This window comes from Talpa occidentalis, unplaced genomic scaffold, assembly GCF_014898055.3.
Source record: "Talpa occidentalis isolate TD23 unplaced genomic scaffold, MPIMG_talOcc4v2.1, whole genome shotgun sequence".
Lineage (NCBI taxonomy): Eukaryota > Metazoa > Chordata > Mammalia > Eulipotyphla > Talpidae > Talpa > Talpa occidentalis.
This window is the reverse complement of record NW_026555331.1, coordinates 69,511,482-69,534,764: the sequence shown is the minus strand read 5'-3', so window position 1 is coordinate 69,534,764 and position 23,283 is coordinate 69,511,482. Positions and strand designations below refer to the sequence as shown.

Genomic DNA, 23,283 nt, shown 5'->3' with positions numbered 1-23,283 from the left:
ACCCACAGCAACACACATTAATGACTAGGGAAAACAAAAGTAGATAAGCTATTAAGTATCTCCATCATTTCTGACTTCTCTGAAGAAAAACTACAGGCAAGGAGAGAATGGAATGAAGTATTCTAAATACTTAAAACCATAAGCATGCTATACCCTGCAATACTCTCCTTCAGATATGAGGAAAAAAAACTAGGCTACCCAGACAAACAGAAACTGAACGAGCTTGCAATTGAAGTTGTCCCTACAACAAATATTAAAAATTCTCTTATCTAAATTAAATAGGTAAATGCCCACTAAAAATTGAACCAAAAGTAGAACCGGAAAACTAAACACAAACTGGCAGTGGCAGGCTCTCATCTATCTGGATTCATCTAAAATGTGAAAGGACTGAGGTCATCATTTAAAGAGAACACAGTGACTAGTTGGATCAGAAAATAAAACAAAACTTCCTGTTGTCCCCAGCATAGCCATATACTCTCCAATGATACACATATGTTTAAATAAATAATTGGTAAACAATCCCACAAGAAATGGAGCTGGGATAAAAAAGGACAGTCATGCTTATATCTAGATTCCCAAGTTAAAAAAAAAAAAGCAGGGATTGATAGTATGTAATGATTAAGGAAACAATACATTTGGATGACATATCATTTATCAATAATATATCTGAGAGAGAGAGAGAGAGAGAGAGAGTCAAAACACAGAGCCAACTGTCATAAAAAATGAAAACAATATTGACAGCAATACAATAATTATAAGGGATTTCAACACCCCCCTTTAATAATGTACAGAATGAACAAACAAAAAATAAACAAGGAAAAAGTAGCCTTAAAGAATTAGACCATGTGGACTTAATAAGCATTTGTAGGATTCTGTACTCCCAAAGAGCTGAGTACAAATTCGTCTCAAGTACATGTGGGATATTCAACAAGATAGACAAATGTAGGATCACAAAACAAATGTCAGTAAATTCACAAAGATTAAAATAATGTCATGTATATCCTCAGATCATAATGGTACAAAAGAAGAAAACTACCACAAAAAGAAATCACAAAACATCTAATATTTGGAGACTAAAAAACAATGTTGAATTACTATTAAATAATGAAATCAAAATAGAAATTTAAAAAATACCTGGATAAAAATGAGAATGTGGAACTTACATACCAGAATGTATGAGACACAGCAAAAGCAATACTAAAAGGGAAGTATAGAGCAATACAGGTTCAGAGTAAGCACTACTATTCGTAAATAATCTAACCACATGGTGCAGCAGACCTCTCCTGTCTCACCCACTGTTTCCCTCAGCGGTGAATTTAAGTAGATCTCCCTGTTCTGCGCCCCACTCTATCTCTGGTGAATCCTCTCACACCCCGCACCTCTGGCCTACAGCCCAGTTCTTGTACACAAAATAAATACAAATCTTACAATAAAGGAATATTTTTAAAAAAATGACCATAGATCTGAGGAATCCAAGAGGGGAGGGGATGGGGGAAGGAGACCAGTGATGGTGAGAGCAGGGAAGGGGAAAACAATGGACTATGATGGAGGACTATGAGCACTTTGATGGTGATGACACCTGAGGGGAGAAATTCTATACTGTCAAAAAATTAACAAATATGTAAAACAATGGCACTTCTATAATATATATGTATATATAAGATATATTAGATATATATATTAGACATATATATATATATGAGATCTACCATATGCTCCATCAATTCCAAACCTAGCATCTACTTAAAGATTGCAAAAACACTAATTCCAGAGAATTCTCCTATGTTCATTATTTGCAGTATCCCAGATATGCCCAAGAATAAATGAGTGGTTTAATAAGTAATAAATATACACAATTAAATACATTTCAGCTTTATAATAAATAAGAATTCTTTCCATTTGCCATAATATGGATAGACCTAGAGGGGATTCTGATAAGCAATTTAAGTCAGTAGTAAAGAGACAAATGCAAGATGGTTCACTTAATAGGAATATAGCAAAAACAAACCATAGAAATTGGACTCTATAATTGTGATTTCCAATGGTGCTGTGTTAAGGGGAAGTGATGAGGACCAATTGGGGAGACTGCCAATAGAATATGGTGGAGGACTATGGGTGACTTGGCAGTGACTGTGTTGTGTAACATACATCTGCAATGGTGTGATCCTATAACTCTGAACTCATATACAGTGTGGTAAACCAATGTTACCCAACAAAACAAAAATCTAAAAATGAAAGAATAAGGCAAAAAAAAAAAAAAAAGGAAATGTGATTCTTCCCCTCCCTATACAATGGAAACTATATACACATGATAGATGTTAATTTTCTTGATAGTAGTACTCATTCTCAGAACATCAAATCATATACTTTAAGTCATGTATAATTTTATACATGATACCAGGATACGGGTACTTCAAAAAAAAGAAGGGCCTCCCTGGTGGCAGATGGGGTTAAGTCTTAATACTATGAAGCTATTTGCAGTCACTGAAGCACAGGTTCTGTTCCTGACCAGGGAGCTAACCCACATGGCACAGCAGACCTCTCCTACCTCACTGCTACTCCCTCAGCAGTATATTTCAGTCAATCCACATGTTCTGTTCTCCACTCTGTCTCTGGTGAACCCTCTCATCCCCTGTTCCTCTGGCCTGAACTCCAGTACTTGTATGCATATATAAATTAATCTAAAAAAATACAATTTAAAAAAGAAAAGCTGGGCCAGTATTTTAAAGATAGGTCAGACAAAATAGTGAGCTTCTACAATGTTCCCTTCCTTTTGAAAAAAAAATTATTTTTTTAAATCTTGTCAGACATAATAATAAGATGATATGAAATAAAATATGTCTTCATTTAATAATGCATGTGTGCATTCCTAGTCACAAGGCAAACATATTCTACCTAAGGCTTATTTGGCAGCAAATATGGGCTATTTGCAGGACAGCATTGCTTGAATTCCAGAATATATTACAAGTTTAAAAGTCCTATACAGTTTTTAACTTTTTGTTTGTGAAAAAGTCTCAGAAAACTGAAGAAAATTGTGTAGCTTTACATGGGATTGAGGGAATTATTTTTATTTTTTTTTGGATTTTTATTGTTATTTCATGGCTATATCAGAAGAGTGCCATAACACTAATACTGGTTACACTTTACTCTGAAAGCAGAAACTCATAATTTTTCATTTCATTACTCAGAAAGTCTTAAAATTTTGGATCTATTTTCTAAAGCCTTATTGTGTTTCTCAGAACTTTCCATGTAGAACAGGGAAATGGTTCCCAACTGAAATCATGAGCACTATTGCTGCCATTTGATAATTTATTAAAAAGTTAAGTTTATTGCTATTAGAAGTACAAGGATTACTAATATGTCCTTATAGTTGTTTTTAATTAAAGTTCATGTGTGAAAGAAAATATTATTATTGCTCTAATATATCTATGTATTTTAATTATAAATTAATATAATCTGTCCAATCTGCTTCAAAACATGATGTCTTCTAAAAACATTGTTGTAGCTTTATTCATTTAAATTCATGGCAATTCCTTTTATGGAAAACTTATTAAAGTATTCTCTAATCTAATGTACACAGCCTACTCAACCTAAACTACTTAGAGATCTAGGAGCTAGGTAGTTCTTCTGTACAGTACAACAGGGAAGGAAAAAGGAAATTACTTTTTGAATCTAGTGCAACAGTGCAGAGTATGGAAACATTATTTATTTATTTACTTATTTATTTATTTATAATAATCAATGCTTGTCCAGTGGACTTATTTATTTATTTATTTATTTATTTATTTATTTATTTATTTATTTATGTATACAAGCACTGGGTACTGTCAGAAGCGCAGGAGAGTGAGAGAATTCACCAGCAGAGCAGGGTAAAGGACCGACATACACTGCTGAGGGGAGCAGTGGGCAGCAGGAGAGGTCTGCGCACCATGCGGGACCTTCATCCGGTGGCCGGGGACCAGCCTGGGATCGAACCAGCGCTGCAGAGTCTGCGGGCAGCTTCACAACCCATCGCTCAACCACTATGCCACCGGGGAGGCCCTGGAAACATTTTTTAAATACAGTTGTTCATTGGAGAGTTCTTCCTAAAACCTTTCTCTGCCCTTAATATTCACATTCTCAGAGAATTTCTGCTTTTGTGAGACCTTTCCACATTTATTACAATATAGTAAAACTCAAATCAAAAATACCAATCATGAGCCTCCCCGGTGGCGCAGGTTGAGCGCTGGGTTGCCAAGCTGCCCGCGGACTCTGCGACGCCGGTTCGATCCCCGGCTGCTCCCTGGCCACCAGAGAGGGGTCCCACATGGCACGCAGAACTCTCCTGCCACCCGCTGCTCCCCTCAGCAGTGTACTTCGGTCCTTCTGCCTGCTCTGCTCCCTGCTCTGGCTCTGGTGAATTCTCTTACCCTCCCACGCTTCTGACTGTACCCAGTGCTTGTATAAATAAAACAAAAAATAAAATAAATAAATAAATAAATAAAACATGGCTCTATAAAAAAAAAAAATTCCAATCATGCCACTTTCTACCTAATCTTCATAAATTTTCATTTTATCATTAAAATTATGGATATAAATTCTACCTAAAATAATTGCTGTAGGGGCAAAATGTTCTTTGATTTGAACATAAGGATTGAATATATAACACAATTGATGGAAAATTTTAAATGCTCAATAGTGTCTGCAAAAGATCTGCACTAAATAATTCATTATATATTGAAGTTTGCATTTTGGAAGAGGATAACTGGTAATCCAAGTGACCTCCTGTTTAATTCTTCAGGTTTTATAAATGGGAAGTTTAACCTTTACAGAAAGGGGCATTTGGATTAAGGCCCTATACCTGTATCAGAAATGAAGTATCATCTTCTTGTTTATCAATCTTTCCAGAATTTCTGACTCTTTTTGGCATCTGACATGAACATTCCTAAACTCCAAGATCCTTGTCCTCTCATTACAAATCGTGTGAGGCATCACTGTTTAGATTATGGAGAAATTAAAAAAGGACAGTGCAGTGCAGAGACACCTACATAATAAATGCAGGTTCTGCATCAATCATTGTTTAGTAGTGCTTCATACTGTAAAATAAATTAAATCAGCAGAAATTAAGGGGAAAATCGAAGTCAACTTCATATGCAAGCACGTGTGCACACATGCAAGAATGTGTGTAATTTACATACTGCTATTTCAAACAATTGATTCAGTTAGGGAAAAGCATGTGCTCAAGAAGATATGCAGACTGTATGTGCCTCAACATTTATTTTTTGAAGATTTATTTATTTATGCATACAAGAGCTGGGGTACAGGCCAGAGATGCGGAGGGTGAGAGGATTCACCAGAGACAGAGTGGGGAACAGAACAGGCAGACTGACTGAAATACACTGCTGAGGGGAGCAGTGGGCAAGACAGGAGAGGGCTGCTGTGCCATGTGGGTTACTTCCTGGCTGGCCGGGGATCGAACTCGTGCTGCAAAGGCTGCAGATCGCTTCATAGCGTGGTGCTTAACCCCTTGCACCACCAGAGAGGCCCCTGCCTCAATCTTTAAAAGACCTTCTAACCACCTGCAAATTACTGAGGATTCTAACCATCTTTATTTCTCATTAAGAATTTTATTCTCTTTGTATATAATTTATTTTAAGTCTTCTGTTTCTTCACAAGGATGTTGAACTTTACCCATGTGTATTAAGAATCCAGAATATTTTTAACTTAATATTCTATGAAACTTAAATTGCCATTTCTTAGGTAAGGCATATGTTAATGGCCTCCAAAAAAGTTGCTGTGAAGCAGAGCATGTACATGGTATAATGTAATTTATTTTTCTATTTGCCAGTGTTTACCTATAAAATAAACAGTTACTTTTTAATTTAATTGACGTAAGTAAAAAGTATTTTGAAAGTCAGAATGTTAAGACTAAAGGTACACTTGAAAGAATTTTTCAATGATAAAAAATAGAGTAGTCACAAGTTACTATTAATCAAAATGGTACACAATTATACTAAGCATGAAAACACATGAAAATGGAAAAGGCAAACAGGATTTCAACTAGAAAAAATAGTTACTTGATGGTGAAAACTGTTATATATAATTGATCTGAAGCTATACATATTTTGTTGAGTCTTTTCCATTTATATTAGAATTAATTGTTTAAGTTTAACCAGGTCAAGTGAGCTTCTCAACTGTAACAGTCTTGCCTTCCTCAGAAGTCCCCTCATCGACACATGAGGTGGTATGTTGACATTCACTAAACAATATTACAAAAATGGTATAGGGTCTCCCCTGGTGGCGCAGGCAATTGAGGCCAGCACTGTAAAGCTGTTAGCAGCCTCTGCAGCACCGGTTTGATCTCGGCCAACTGGCGACAATCCCACATGGTGCTGCAGATCTGTCCTGTCTCCCCACTGCCCCCCTCAGCAGTGTATTTCACTCAGTCTGCCTGTTCTATTCCCTACTCTGTCTCTGGTGAATCCTCTCACCCCGCCGTGTGTCAGACCTGCATCCCGGTTTTTGTATGTATGAATAAATACATTAAAAAAAATGAAAATAACAAAAATGGTATAAAATATATCAGTATTTTATTTTTAATTGTTTTAATGATTTATTTATGCATGCAAGAACTGAGGTACAGGCCAGAGGTGCACGGGTGAGAAGATTCACCATATACCGTGTGGGGAACAGAACCGGCAGACTTACTGAAATACGTTGCTGAGGGGAGCAGCGGGTGAGTCAGGAGAGGCCTGCTGGGCCATGTGGGTAGCTCCATGTCCAGGGATCAAACTCATGCCACAGTGGCTGCAGATACCTTCATAGGTTTCATCTTAATCCCTTATACCACCAGGTAGGCCCCTATTTTTTGAAATTAATTTAAAAGGCTGACATAAGTACTTATGAGATTTTGAATGTAAACAGCTTAGTATAAATCAGCAACTAAATGAGCTTGTATTTTATTCACCAAGACCTGTTATGGAATTCAAGAAAGAGATGTAAGTAATGAATAAATAATTTAAATTACAATGAGACAGACTGTAATTCTTGGGTACCCATATTGTAGATGAAGGATCTAGAAACAATAGGTTGAGTTCATATCTATGTCCATAAACATTGCAAGTAATTAATTGATGTTTATTGAACACATACAATTTTAAATTAATACCATACCTTAAGGCCTTTTTGGGACTCAAATGTGAATGCAAGTTGGTTTCCAGAATGACACAGTAAGGTCTTTCGAAATTTTGTTTCTCTGAAAATGCAATGAGAAAATAGGCAAAATCATCAGAACTAACTTTTTCAGAACTCTGGAAATTAACTAGATATTTGTAATATTTATAAAGAATTCATTTAAAACCAAAAATCAGGAATTTTGGTAAGAGCAGAGATTTGTGTAGCATTTTAACTTGTTCTAGCTCTGTTCCCATTTCCAGAGCTCCATTATCATATTGAAAAGGAGTACCCTAGAGAACCTGCTGACTGAAAATCAGCAGCCCAGAAAACAACTGAAGTGTGGAAACTGTATTTAGAGATCTTCAAAAAGCCCACTTTCAGAAAACTGGAGTTATTTGACCTATTTGACCAATCTGAACTCTAGAAGAGTTTATTTGTGATTGCCATTATTTGGCATGATTCAGACCTTAATTACTAGGAAAAGTCCTATTCCAAGGTATTTACTAAAAACAATCAGCAAACATTATTTAAGATTACAGCTATCAGATAGATTACAGCTATCTGAATTGGTGAAAACAGTTTTGTCAAATGAGAAACTAGGAAAATCAGGAAAGGTACCCTAATGTCTTGGCTTTCACTGATTTTAATACCCTGTGTATTAAGGATGTAGAAGCTTAGAGATATTTTAAATCTCTGGACCATTATTGAAGGAGCAGGAAAAAATTACACAAAAACCCCAAGTAAAAGTAAGAAATTAATAGCTTCAAGTCATTAAAAATAATGTCTGTCAAATCACTAGTTGATGATCAATCAAAACAAGAAGATTGTCACATTTACAGGAAATACAGAATTCACATAATTACAAATTACTCTAGGGTGGCCACTAAAAAATGGGAGGGAGAGCAACAGTAAACTGACAATGGCAAACCCTAGGGAGATCTGATTTCCAGAATATTATTTAAAATGTTCATTCTAAACCAAAAAAAATTCTCAAAGAATCAGGAAATTGTGACATTTATATAGGAAAATTAGCTCAGTGGGAATTTTCCTTAAGGAAATACAGGTGTTGGACTTACTGGACAATATTTCTGAATTAATTGTCTACTACAAATATGTTCAAATTACTAAAGAAAGCCATATTTAAAGCATTAAAAGAGAGCATGGTCTGCTTCATAATATGGAGAATATCACTAAGGACAGAAAAACAATAAAAAAATTAAAAGAAATTCTGCAACATAAAATTGTAAAAAAAAAAAAAAAAAAGGCATAAAAAATTCCCTACAAGAACTTAACAGATTTAACTTTGTAAAGAAATAACTAGAGGGCCTCCCCAGTGGTGCAGTGGTTGAGCGCTGGGTTGCGAAGCTGCCCGCAGCCTCTGCAGCACCGGTTCGATCCCCGGCTGCTCCCCGGCCACCAGAGGAGGGTCCCACATGGTGCGCAGACCCCTCCTGCCGCCCGCTGCTCCCCTCAGCAGTGTACTTCGGTCCTTCTGCCTGCTCTGCTCCCCACTCTGGCTCTGGTGAATTCTCTCACCCTCCCGCACTTCTGACTGTACCCAGTGCATGTATAAACAAACAAACAAACAAATAAATAAAAACATGCCTCTATTAAAAAAAAAATAAAAAAAAAAAGAAATAACTAGATAACTTGAGGGTTCAATACATGCCAATCTCATCATGTCAACAGAGATCATACAGTCTACAGAAGAACAAAATAGTAATGGATTAAAGTAAACATATCCTCAGATAATTATAAAAGTGGTGTCACTTCTGTGTTTTTCATTAACTGGTTCTTAGTATGATGTGTATTTTTTCATTGTAACTTGATATTTTGGATATTATGTTGAGACTCTAAATTTTGCTTGAAATTTCTATTTTACCTGGTTTCTATTAATATTGCTGTATTGAGGTTAAAGAGTGTCACATTGTTTCTACCAAGTGTTGGTAGTACACAGACTCCTCACTTAACCTCTGTTGACAGTTAAACAGTGGACTTCTCATTAGTGATATACAAGTTTAAGAGTTAGTGTTCAGGGCCTCCCCTGGTAGTACAACGGTGGTGTGCTGGGTTGCGAAGCTGCCCACAGCCTCTGCAGTGCCGGTTGGATCGCCGGCCGCTAGCAAGGGTCCCACATGGCCCTACAAACCTCTCCTGCCGTGCCTGCTGCTCCCCTCAGCAGTGTCCTTCCTCAGTCTGCCTGTTGTGTTTCCTGCTCTGGCTCTGGTGAATTCTCTCACCATCCTGCACTTCTGAGTGTACCCAGTGCTTGTACAAATAAATAAATAAATCTTAAAAAAAAAAAGTTAGAGTTCACTAGTATACTTCCACTGGCATCCTCTTAACTGTAATGGATACAATAGCTTGTTAATATTTTCTTTCAGTATCTTTTATGATCATTTTACATACAATATGAAGGGGCTAATGGCATATTTGGAAACAATAGGGGCATAAGTTTATTATAGTTCCCCACAAAATCATTCTCCATATTTTATAGCTAAATGTGTATTATCACTTGAAACTAAAGGGATGTAAAAACAAACCATGTAAATAATAAGCAGTGCCATCTAGAGAACAAGGTAGCTTATCTAATGAATTTCACCAAAGAGCAGTTATTGATAGTATTTCACAAAACCTTCTGAAAACTGGAAAAGGAAACATTCTCCATTTTTTTTTGAATGAGGCCAGAGTTAGCCAAATTAAAAATAGGTGATCAGGTATAAAGGAAACTATTGACTATTATCCCTTGGGAATATAGATGAAATAGTTCTTAGCAAAATAACACAATGCCAAACCCAGCCAAATATAAAAAATCAATGTATTTCTGTATACTACAATGACCAAATTGAAAATGAAAATATGGTGAAGAATGGAAATTAACTTTTTTTTTTTTTTTGGCTACATTTTTTTTTTTTTTTTATAGAGGCATGTTTTATTTATTTATTTTATTTGTTTGTTTGTTTTGTTTATACATGCACTGGGTACAGTCAGAAGCGCGGGAGGGTGAGAGAATTCACCAGAGCCAGAGCGGGGAGCAGAGCAGGCAGAAGGACCGAAGTACACTGCTGAGGGGAGCAGCGGGCGGCAGGAGAGGTCTGCGCACCATGTGGGATCCTCCTCCGGTGGCCGGGGAGCAGCCGGGGATCGAACCGGCGCCGCAGAGGCTGCGGGCAGCTTCGCAACCCAGCGCTCAACCGCTGTGCCACCGGGGAGGCCCTAATGGTGAATCTAATGTAGTATATTCAGATTTTTTTTTAGATTATTACAGTGTCTTCCATTTATTTGGTTTTTAATATTTTATTTTATATAATTCTTACATCATTTTTCATTTTTGCACAATGTATGCATTTTCATTTTGGTTATATTCCCCATACAATTGCACCCGCCTTATTTTGAGTCTAATCCTTCCTCTTCCCCCACCCCCATAGTGTGTCTCTGGTTTATAGTTACTTTATGATTTTGATTTTTACTTTGTATTAATTAGTCTTTTTCCAGGTCCCTTATTTAGGTTTTCTAAATTCCTACTGTGAGTGAGACCATCCGGTATTATTTTTTCTTTCTGACTTATTTTGCTGAGCATGATCCCTTCCAGCTCCATCCATGTTGCTGCAAACTGCCTATGTTTATAGCAGCACTATTTACAATAGCTAAGTTATGGAAATAACCAAAATGCCCAAAAATAGATGATTGGATCAAGAAGATGTGGTACATATACACAATGGAATATTACTCAGATGATGTAAAACTGAAATCTATATAATATAAACCAATGTAACTTCAATAAAAATGTTTAAAAAGAATCTCATTTACCATAATGTAAAAAAATAAAATATTTAATAATGAATTAAAGAGAAAAAATAAAAGATCTCTACAGTGAAAACTATACTATAAACACTGAAAGAAACTAAAGAAGACAAATGAATTGAGAGATATCCAAAGTGCATGGTTTAGAAGAAGCAAAGTTATTAAAATTTGAATATCCCAAAATTAATTTACAGATTCAATAAAATCACTATTGAGATATCAAAAACTCATTTTATTGTTTATTTTTATTTATTATTATTATTTATATTTTTACATAATTTTTCATTTTTGAACGATGTATTCATTTTCATCTTGGTTATAATCCCCATACAAATCCCACCTCACCTTTTTTTTCAATTTATTTTATTTTATATATTTTATATAATTTTTCATTTTTGCACACTGTATGCATTTTCATTTTTGTTATATTCCCCATACAATTCCAACCCCCCTTATTTTGACTCTATGTCCTCCTCCCCTCCACCCCTCCACCATAGTGGTCCCTGGTTTATAGTTGCTTGTTGATTTTGATTTTTACTTTATTAAAATTAGTCTTTTTCCTGGTCCCTTATTTAAGTTTTCTAAATTCCTGCTATGAATGAGACCATCCTGTATTTTTCTTTTTCTTTCTGGCTTATTTCGCCGAGCATGATTCCTTCCAGCTCCATCCATGTTGCTGCAAATTGCATGGGTTTATCTTTTTGATTGCTGAGTAATATTCCGTTGTGTATATATACCACATCTTCTTGATCCAGTCATCTATTTTTGGTGGATTTGGGTTGTTTCCATAGCTTAGCTTTTGTAAATAGTGCTGCTATAAACATAGAGGTGTAGGTACCCTTTTGAATTAATGATTCTGTTTCCTTTGGGTAAATACCCAGGAGTGAAATTGCTGGATCCTATGGTAGCTCCATCTTTAGCAGGGTGAAGAATCTCCACATAGATTTCCATAGTGGTTGGGCCAGTTTTCACTCCTACCAGCAGGGCAGGAGAGTTCATTTTTCTCCACATCTTCACCAACATTTGTTGTAGCTATGTTTTTTTTTTGTTTTGTTTTGTTTTGTTTTTTTGTTTTTTGTTTTTTTTTTAATATGTACTATCCTCATTAGTATAAGATGGTATCTCATTGTAGTTCTGATTGGCATTTCCTGATTACAACTGATGCTGAACATTTTTTCGTATGCCTGAACAAAAACAAAGTAAATAATCCAGTCAAAAAATGGGCAAAAGTGCTAAAAATGGACTTCTCCAAAGAGGAAATCATATGCCCCCCTTGTTTTGATCATACTCCTTCTCCCCCCCGCCCCACGTAGTGTGTCTCTGGCTTATAGTTGCTTGGAAAAAAATATCAAAAACTCATTGGTAGAAATAGAGTTGTTTTCAAATTTATATGGAAATACAAGGGATTCAAAATAGTTAAAACAGTCTAGATAAAAAGAATGAAGAGAAAGAAATTATCATTCCATATTTCAAAATATATTCCAAGAAGCTACAGAAATAACAACTGTGATATGTTATAAAGGTTGACAAATGGATAAATAGAATGAAATTGAAATTCTAAAAGTAAAACTCTTTATTTACAGTTAATTATCTTGTTTTTTACATATTTATGCATCCAAAAGCTGGGGTACAGGCCAGAAATGCGGGGTGTAGGGTGAGAGGATTCACCAGGGAGAGTGGGTAACAGAATAGGCAGACTGACTGAAACACACTGCTGAGGGGATCAGCAAGCTAGACAGGAGAGATCTGCTTCGCCAATGTGGGTTTCTCTCTGGCCAGCTGGGGGATCGAACTCTGCGGAGGCTACAGATTGCTTCATAGTGCAGTGCTTAACCCCGTGCACCACCAGGGAGGCCCTAGAGTTAATTAACTTTTGACTTGCATTACAACGCAATAGAAGTAGAGAGATCAGTCGTTCCAACAAATTGTGCTGGGGAAAAATATTTCTATATATATGTTTATATAGAACTCTTAATCCATGAGGGAAATTAGTTAAAACTTAACTGTAGCAACCTGAAAGTGAGATATAAATGATAAAAAGCAAAACAAAACATGGACGTAAATCTTTGAACTTTGAGCTTGACAATGATTCCTAGATTCAACACCAAAATACCAAGAGATGAAGAAAAAAATAGATAAATTGGATTTTATAAAATTTCAAAAAATATTTATTCTGAAAGCTATGCCAAAAGGAAAGTGAAAATTAAATCTACAGAGTGGGAGATGAAATTTGCAAATCATATGTCTTTCAAGGGGCTCATAGGTGGAAGAAATATATAGGATTTTTATAAATTGAAAAAATGTATAACGATTTGCATTTTAAAAGGTAAAGGAACTTAGTTTATGTTTCTCTAAGGAAGATATCAAATGTTAAACAAGATAAGAAATGGTGCTCAAAACATCAGCCATGAAAATTCAAATCAATCACAAATATATATCGCTTTTCTCCACATAGGATGCCAGTAATCAGAAAGTCACTCACATAGTAACACAGATTGGAAATGATATAAAAGCCTTGGAGTTCTTAAACTTCATTATTGAGAATGTAAAATATTTAAAGGTATTTCTTTTGGAAAGCAGTTTAACACTTCCTCAAAATGTGCCACGTAGGTGATGACCCAACAATTTCACTCCTACCTATGTGCAAGAGGAATGAGAACACATGTGTGCCATACACACACACACAAATACTTATACATTTATGTATATAGCAACACTATTTATAGTGAAAACAATCCAAAATTTTCAACAATTGATTGATAAAGGAAATTGATTATATCCAGACATCAATAAAGAGAAATGAATATCAATATATGTTACAAATGGATAAACTTTGAAAATATTAAATTAATGCAAACAATAGCCAAAGATCAATCACTTACATAAAGTGTCCAGAATAGGCAAACCCATAGAAGCTGAATGAGACTAATTGCTGCCAGGACCTAGAGAGAGGGGGGAAAACAGGGAGTGATTTGTAACAGGTATGAGCTTTCCTTTTGGAGTATACAGTATTTGCAATTTAATAGAGTTATGGTTATACAACTCTGTGGATGCACTGAAATGTATACTCTGAACAGGTAAATTTTATAATATATAAGTTCTGTCAGCATAAGGTCTTTATGGGGAAAAAGTGAATTATACATAAATTGGGTGTCAAGCTAGGGAAATATTGACATTTATACTAATGATATAGGTAAATTTATCTGATCTGAACAGTCATCAGTTGTGAATAATGACATATGGAATAAAGAGAATTTTATTAATCACATTGGAGAGTCCCCTGCTCACCCCAGGAAGTCTGTGATATTATGGACAATAATGTTACTGAATTATTTCTTGAAGGCTGAATGAGAATCGTAGTGGAAATGAGACAGAACCTTCTCATGCAAAGAGGGAACTTCTGTGATCAAGAGCCAAAATAAAATATAATGATGTTATTAGTGAAAGAATTAATAAATTATATTTTTCTTAGTTTCAAATGAATTATTCTGTTTTCACATTTAGAAAACTTGGTATGTTTTTCATAATTCATCAAGTTAATGAAGTATGATCGTGTGGTATGGGAAACAGATATGAAAATGTAGATTGCTATTTATCATTGAGGATAATTAAATGATACTCTAGATTTTATATAATAGCTTCAGAGTCAGGAAAAGTTTCTGAGCAGTCAGCAAAAGGAGGATAATAAATTCCAGATGTTCTAGCAAAATGGTACCTAGCTATTACTTGGTAATTCTTTTTTCTTAAGATTTATTTATTTATGCATGCAAGAGCTGGGGTACAGGCCAGAGATGTGGGGTGGTGAGATGTGGTTTCCACCACAGAAAGTAGGGAACAGAACAGGCAGAGTGACGAAATACACTGCTGAGGGGAGCAGCAAGCACTACAGGAGAAGTCTGCTTTGCCATATGGCTTGCTCCCTGGTCAGCCGGGTATCAAACTTGTGCTATAGAGGCTGTGGACTGCTTCACAATGTGGTGCTTAACCCCTTGTGCCACCAGGGAGGCCCCATACTTAGGAGTTCTTTATTTGGTTCAAATTTTAATACATGTTACCTTATTATATATGTCAGTTGACAGATATAATAACTTAAATACAAACAAACAAAACAGATTTAGGCAGAGTAACATACTACCAATTCTGTCCATATACCTTGAATTGTGTCATTTTACTCTGATTTTTTCTTCTTCTGCTGTGGGGGAAATGTCCATGACACCATACAGTCCAACATGTATTTTCACTAGTTTCACACTTTTCTTCTCAGTATGCATTTTTTTTTTCCATCATTCCTCTTCCCCAGTGGTCTTTTTTTTAAGATTTATTTATTTATGCATGCAAGAACTGGGGAACAGGCCAGAGGCATGGGGTGATAGGATTCACCAGAGACAGAGTGGGGAACAGAACAGGCAGACTGACTGAAACACACTGCTGAGGGGAGCAGCGGGCGAGACAGGAGAAGTCGGCTGCACCATGTGTGTAGCTCCCTGGCCAGCCGGGATCAACTTGTGCTGCAGAGGCCGCAGATAGCTTCACAGTGCTGCTCTTAACCCCTTTTGCCATCAGGAATGTCCCTACCCCAGTGATCTTATGTGAGTTCTATATCCATGTCTACCCATCTTCAAAACTTAAATGCTAAAATACATTCTTGGTTTCACCTATGGATACATTTTATTTCTCTGTTAATTTTAGAATAGGGTGAGCCCCTCTAAAGTGTTATCATTCATACTCAGCCTTTTATTTCTTTCAACCCATTCACTCACAAATCCATTCATATTAGTCTTTTGTTACCACTTATCTGCACAATCTTTTGTCACACACAAAAATGACCTCCACGTGGTTACATCCAGTGATCAATTTCCAGGGGTCACCTGACAAGCTCTTTCTTCCTCACTTCCCTGGAAAAAACTGTTAACTGGTTCTTCCTTAACATTTCCATACCGTAAGATCCCAGGGCTGAGTTAAATTTCTCTGCATACCCTCCACACTTTGATCTTCTCATTCCGACAACAGCTTTACCAATCATTTATATGCTGACATCCTACATTTTTATGTACAACTCTGACTCTTTCCTTAAATCTGTAATAATGTATAGAGCCATATACTTACCACTTGTCTGTCCAATATGCTCTAAAATGTAACATATCTAAAACAAAATCTTGATGGTTTGCCTAAATTGTTCTCCCCAGTGTTCTTCCATTTCAGTAAATGCAACTCTCTCCTTGTAGTTGTTCAACCTTGGTATCATCTTTGACTAAAATTTACTTTGAAATCCCACTCTACTCCTTATTTAAAAACTTTATAACTCATCCCCTTATTTCAATATCATACCAAATAATTTCTTCTCAACAATATATCCAGAATTCCCATTTAATATTTATGTCAGCTCGTGCTATTTCTTTGCTCAAAAATCTTCAGAGATTTTTCATGCCACTCAGCAAAATTCATAAAGGACCAACATGGCACTGCCAGATCTGATCTCCTTATATTTCTTTTACTTCATTTCCTCTGAATCATTCCTTCATTCAGTCCATTCCAGGCACAGGTGACCCTTGCATTTCCTCAAATGGTTCTAGAATGTATTTCCCCAGGATCTTGAAATGAACTTCGACCTGGAATGTTTCTCACACAGACATCAAATAGTTTATTCCTTTGTTCCCTTAGAATTCTCCCTTAAGGAAAAATGAATTTTTCTGCCCCCACTATCCCACATTCTGTGGTCTCTTTTCTATTTTATTTTCTTGATGATATTAATCATCATAATTTGAAATATTATATTTAATTTCTTCATCCCTTTTTTTTTTAATTGGATTACACCACTGTATATGATTTAGGGAATAGATTCACATTTCTTTAAATTAATGTTATTATTACCACACCCACCACCAAAGGACCCCTCATTTCTGTAGCCCACTTGGCTCCATCCCCCCTTTGCTCTCCACCCACACCCTGACCTTTTTAGTCAATTCTGCAGCCACATTTCCCTGATTTGTTTTTGGATTAGTTTTGATTGTTCCTTTTTTAATGCCCAAATGTTTTGCTTCTTGCCTTGAGAAAGGAAACTCCATCGGGACTTTTTCTGATCTGTTTTTTTTCACTACTATGTCCTTTCACCAAAACATTAGTGCATAGTAAATACTCACTAAATATTCATTGAGTAAATGAATGATTTCATTTTGAAGATAACTTTTATTTAGTGAAATTCACAGATTCTGAAGTCTCCATCTCCTTTATGACAAGAACATAATAAATAATTTGCTGTAAGCCACCTGTTGATGTTCAATATATAGATTAAAATGTCATTTAAAAAGACTGGGGAAACACATCAGTTTATATAGAAGTGATTATTGACACTATAGGAGTGAATATGATTATCAAAGATGATTATTGAAGCAGAATTGACATTAATATCAAGGCACAAATGACAAATCTATGCCACCAGCTTTCTCTTATAATTACCCTGCCCAGCATGAACTCCCCTGCAAAAAGATATACAAATTTTAAAGTGCCAGTCTAAATAAAATAAATTACATACAACTGACAGTGTATGGCTGAAAATGAAAATATAAATGTCTCCAAAATGTTACGAATCTATAGATATTCGTTTTTTGTTAACCAAAATGCAATCTCCACATTGATCAAAATATACTAAAATTACTTTTTAATAAAGTTGCTGAATGTTTTTTCCCTTCTAACATTCAACAGTATTCCTGAATTTACCCAAAGTAAATTGTATGTGTTTTTTTTTTTAATAACACATCGCATATTTTGTTTTCCAAAACTGCTCCACCTTTCTCATATCTGGTGGATTTGATATGTTTTGACACAGAAGTATTCTAAATTGCATGTGAAATGAGCTAGCTGAACAAAAAACAAACAAACAAAAAATACAGAGTGAATGGAGAACTTTTAGGAAATTAAAAGAAAAGGATACCTACTAGATAACCAATAACACCATAGTGACACTGAAGTAGATTATTAAAGTAAATATTTTGAAATGATTATTATAGATTAACTAAAATGTCTTAAATAGAATTATTTTGGGTAATTAGAATATTTAAATATGTAATTTGATATCCTACAAATTAAGTCTACACTTGCCATAGCAAACAAATTATGAGAACTGAAACTCTGAAGGGAATTATTGAGACAATCTCACTTATTTTATTGATTTTTAAAGAACTTTGTGGAATGTGGAGAAGTCATACAAAGGAACTGACAAAACTGAACCAAAAGCAAACCCTATATATATGACTGCAGAGTTGATGATACCAGATGAGGGAAGATAGGGGTAAGGACAAAGGAGAAAAGGGTCAAATGATCTATGTAAATGGTGTGGGAGCTTTGGTGGTGGGTGTGGTTATACACATCTGAGGTGTGGACTATTCCCCTAAGTCATATACAGTATTGAAAAATCAGTGTTAACTCAATGAAAAAAAAATAAACAAGAAAAAAATCTGTGCCTGTGTATTGCTCTATCACATTCCTTATGAATTTGCAGCTAGTCAGACCGCATTTGTGTTTTGAAAGAAAATTTTCTATTTTCATTGAAATATTTATCACTTGGTCACTGCTGATACATAGGTTACAAATTTCATTATATATCCAAAATGGGAAATATTTCTGAAAATTCAAGCAATTAGTGAGCTGTGGATTTTTTAAATTTTTTTTAAGATTTATTTATTTATGCATATAAGAACTAGAGTACAGGCCAGAGGTGTGGGTGGTGAAAGGATTCACCGGAGACAGATTGGGGAGCAAAACAGGCAGATTGACTGAAATACACTGCTGAAGGGAGTAGCGGGCAAGACAGGAGAGATCTGCTGTACCATGTTAGTTGCTCCCTGGACGGCTGGGGACTGAACTCGTGATGCAGAGGCTGCAGATAGCTTCATAGTGCTGTGCTTAATCCCTTGCGTCACCAGGGAGGCATGTGTGAATGACCAAAAAAAAAAAAAAAACAACAATTTTAAGTAGCAACGTACAGCATTTAAAATGTATTAAAATTGGGCCTCCCCTTTGGCGCAGCGGTTGAATGCTGGGTTGCAAAGCTGCCCGCAGCCTCTGCGGCGCCTGTTCGATCCCCGGCTGCTCCCCGGCCACCAGAGGAGGGTCCCGCATGGCGCACAGACCTCTCCTGCTGCCAGCTGCTCCCCTCAGCAGTATACTTCGGTCCTTCTGCCTGTTCTGCTCCCCGCTCTGGCTCTGGTGAATTCTCTTACCCTCCCGCACTTCTGACTGTACCCAGTGCTTGTATAAACAAACAAAAAAACAAACAAACAAATAACTCTAAAAAAATAATAATAAAAAATAAAATGTATTAAAATTGTCAAATCAGTACAATAATTATTTTTAATTGAATAGTTGGCTCTTACTGTCATAAGCATCTATCACCCTTGCTTTTAGTATTTAATATTCAGCTTCCTATGGCAAACAATATGTATTCTTGAAGTACTGAAATATATTTTAATAATTCTCATTCAAATTTATTTTTTCAATATGTACAAAAAGATTAAAAATACTTTCTGCAGTGCTCTCATGTTAATCTGACCAAATGTATGTCCATGCAATTTTTATCAATGTTGAAATTAGTTTCAGGAATAGTAAGAATGCTTAGTTCTTCTAGCCCTTAGACAACCATTATTTGAAGAAAATCTGTAATGCATATGGAATGTATATATCAAACAAAAACTTCTGTAGTTTCCATGCATTGAATATAATTGATCAGAGTTGTTTATTGCACTTGAAAATTATCTAGTTGTCCAGATATCAAGTTTTTTAAGAAGTTGATTTTTATTTTATCTGACTCATTATTTTTTCCCTTCTCAATTCCAGGAACTGGAATTTTCAAATTTATTTGCTGTTCTTCACTGCATTCATTCATTCTTTGCTGCCAAAGTAGCTTGTTTGGACCCTCTCTTTTTAGGCAATCAGACTACAGCTTCTGCTGCTGCCAGCTCTGCTTCTACAAGCAAAGCAAAGTATACAACTTGACATACTGAGCTTTGTGCTGTCATTTCCTATAACTATATAAACAATATAAATACATTCATCATTTTAGACCTTAGAGAAATCATGATATCACCAAGTCAACATAGAATGAAATTGAAGTTTCCGTAGAAAAAAAGGTCATACGGATCTCAAAAGCATTTCTACTCTGGAAGACATCTGTGAATCCTAAATGACATCTGTGAATCATCCTCAATGAATAGAACAGCTTGTTGTCACTCAGTTAATTTGTACTGACTGGTACAGTGCTTTTATCAAAAAGAAGACTCAATGTATGTAAATAATATAAAAATTGTAATCTACCTATAAATAAAAATGCCAGTTAAATGTTTATTTCTGTATTTTAGATTATTTTGTATGAAAAAACACTTGCTGGGCCAGATCATGAACTAGTGATCTATCATGTAATATGAGTGACATAAAGGAGATAAATAAACATATGGCATGCAAAAATATCTCATCAAAGAAGAAGGCACTTTAATTTGCTGATGTATATTTCTCCTTGTATACTCATTCCAAAATTCAATGCTGGGTCTTCAATTTTGTTTATCTTGTTGTGAAATATTCCTAAGACCTGCAAAACGATAGTTGCATTGAGACACAATGTGAAAGGGACTATTTCTCCCTTGAGTCACTGATACTAAATGCTTTACTACCTGTCAGTGTCAACCAAATAAGCCAAATTGTGTTAATTTAATTGTAAGGATAGAAACATCCATGGACCTGTTTTTCTCCATTTATTTAAGTAGATTTATATTTTACCTAATGGAATTTATTGTCAAATTAAAGTTTCAGAAATTTTCAGTGATCACAAAACATTTTGTAGAGAAAATAATATAAAATATGATATGAGAAACAATTGTTTGTAATCTTAACTTTGCTAGTTAATCATGGACTGAAATGTCCTTCAAAAGCAGTCTCAAATGTATTATTTATGTAAGTAAATAAAATTAATTTTACTAATATTTTATGAAAAAATAAGGTAAGAAAATAAAACTTAATATTTCTTCTTTATAATATCATAAAAATTATTACATAATGCCAAACCAATGGGGTTATTTTGTTGTCTTAAGAATATAAATATGAATAGGCTGGAAATTTGAAAATATCTGAGATGTCACGAACTCCCAGGTCTTATTAATTCCATAACTATTTGTATAATCTGGAAAGTTTTCTCTGTTCTTCACCATAGCTTTCTTGAGATGTGCTTTTAAATGATCAATTGCCTCTCAAAATTATAACTTTCTTGTTAACACATATTCTCAGCATAATTAAACATTGGCTATTTCCTTGTAAAGATGACCAAATATATAATCAGAAGGTTTGATTTCTTTTTTAAAAAATAAGAAAAAATAGACAATAGATAAGTAAATTAAATTATATGGAGAAGAGACAATTGACAATTACTTTTTTTAAATGATGTCAAACTATTGCTAGAATCATTATAAATTATATAAATATCCACGTGGCATCTGATTAATTCTTAAACACATTAAATTAAAAAGAAAAAAATGATGGTTCAAAATTGTTCTGAGCAAGTTATAAATTCAATTTAGAATACCTTATTCTTGGCAAATTGAACAGTATACAGTTTTAATATTTTTTGCCACAAAACTGAATATATGTCTACATTTAAGGTAACACTTAAATTCTTGCTTACTATATATTGATTAAAAAAAACAACAACAACAACACAACAGTCGTTCTAAAATTAGAAACCCAACAAAAGCTGGCCAACATGTCACTTGTGAACTTTCGTAGAAAGAGTAGAGGGAAGCAACTATCCTGGGATTTTTTTTTTTTAAAGATTTATTTATTTATTTATACAAGCACTGGGCACAGTCAGAAGCGCCGGAGGGTGAGAGAACCCACTAGAGCCAGATTGGGGAACAGAACAGGCAGACTGACAAAATCCACTGCCAAGGGGAGCAGTGGGAGGCAGGAGAGGTCTTCGCACCATGTGGGACCTTCGCCGGTGGCCGGGGAACGAATTGGCGTTGCAGAGGCTGCGGGCAGCTCCACAGCCCAGCGCTCAACCGCTCTGCCACCAGGAGAGGCCCATATCCTGGGATTTTAAACATTAGTTACCAGTTCATTACAGAAACTCTGCTTCTACTTAGAGTTAGATCTCTAGTTAAATGTACCCCACATTTATATGTCCATAGTGTGAGAGTCTGGTCTACAGACAATATGAAATGGATTAATTAATCAAAAACAAAGAGTTTTAACACTTTATATAAGTGCAATATAATCGTTTATAATGAAATGATCATTAAAATTTTGTTTAAAGGTTCATTTTAAAAATACAGAAAGTCAATTTAATTAAATATTTTTGTTATAACAATCTTCAAGCCTGTGCTCATGTGTTTGATGAAAGAAAAAATATGGGTATATATCTCCTTTTACAACACATACACACATATATACTTATATGTATATATATAACAAAATGCTTACCACAAATTATATTAGAGGACTATATTTCAAATACATATACTTAGTATATTTTAAATTTACATTATAACTTTTACCTTGAATTAAAATTTATGACACAATTATTATTTTTGATACTATTGATGAAAAGGCCTAATTAATATGATTAGTGCAGCAGTCACATATTAGAAAAATATTATTCTGATTTTCTCCATTTAGAAAATTGTATTTACATATTATTTTACAGTATAATGATAAGCCTCTATTATTTGCTATAATTTGGACTATTTGAATGAGAAAGTTTAGAAATGAACAAAAGTACTCAGATGAATCTCTATTTCTCATGTAATTTAGGTTTAGATGCATGAGATTTATAATGAAATCCTAGTTTGTACTAGAGAACATTTTAACAATAAAATGCTTAATTATGTGTTAACCTCTCCAGTGCCTTGGTATATGTATGTATACATTAGAGTGTACATAGTGAAAGTTCAAAGGGAATGTTATATTATAGGTACTTAGGTCAGAAAAGAAGTTCAAATGTCATTTGAAATATTGCTAATTACTATAATAATGTATTTTGCCTGATAAAAATAACAGTTATTTAAGCTGAAGTATATTAAAGTGGGGTATTTTTAATTTGTTATATTGCAAGAAGAATTACATATTTAGATAATGTAAGTATAATATATACCCCAACATTTACCATCCAACACTATTTTTAAGGGAGAATAATCAGCTATTCATTTGTAGTCCATTTTTCAGGCATGTACTAACTTAAAGTTTTAAAGTCTTTGTTCGAAAACTGTCATTTAACAGGAAGAAAAGTTATTATTTTAAAATAAAATAAATGTCAAACCTGCATTAACAACGTAAGCAGAGGAA

At 34.8% G+C, this 23,283-nt stretch overlaps 1 protein-coding gene across 1 annotated transcript in view; it reads left to right on the top strand.

The window, feature by feature from the left end:
* Window positions 1-20,695, top strand: part of SNTG1 (syntrophin gamma 1) — a 270,738-nt gene extending 250,043 nt beyond the window's left edge. The window contains exon 17 of the mRNA XM_054691914.1: window positions 19,792-20,695. Coding sequence (XP_054547889.1) covers window positions 19,792-19,950 — 159 coding nt within the window. The 3' untranslated portion in view covers window positions 19,951-20,695. The remainder of the gene's footprint in view (window positions 1-19,791) is intronic.
* The last annotated feature ends 2,588 nt before the right edge of the window (window positions 20,696-23,283 follow it).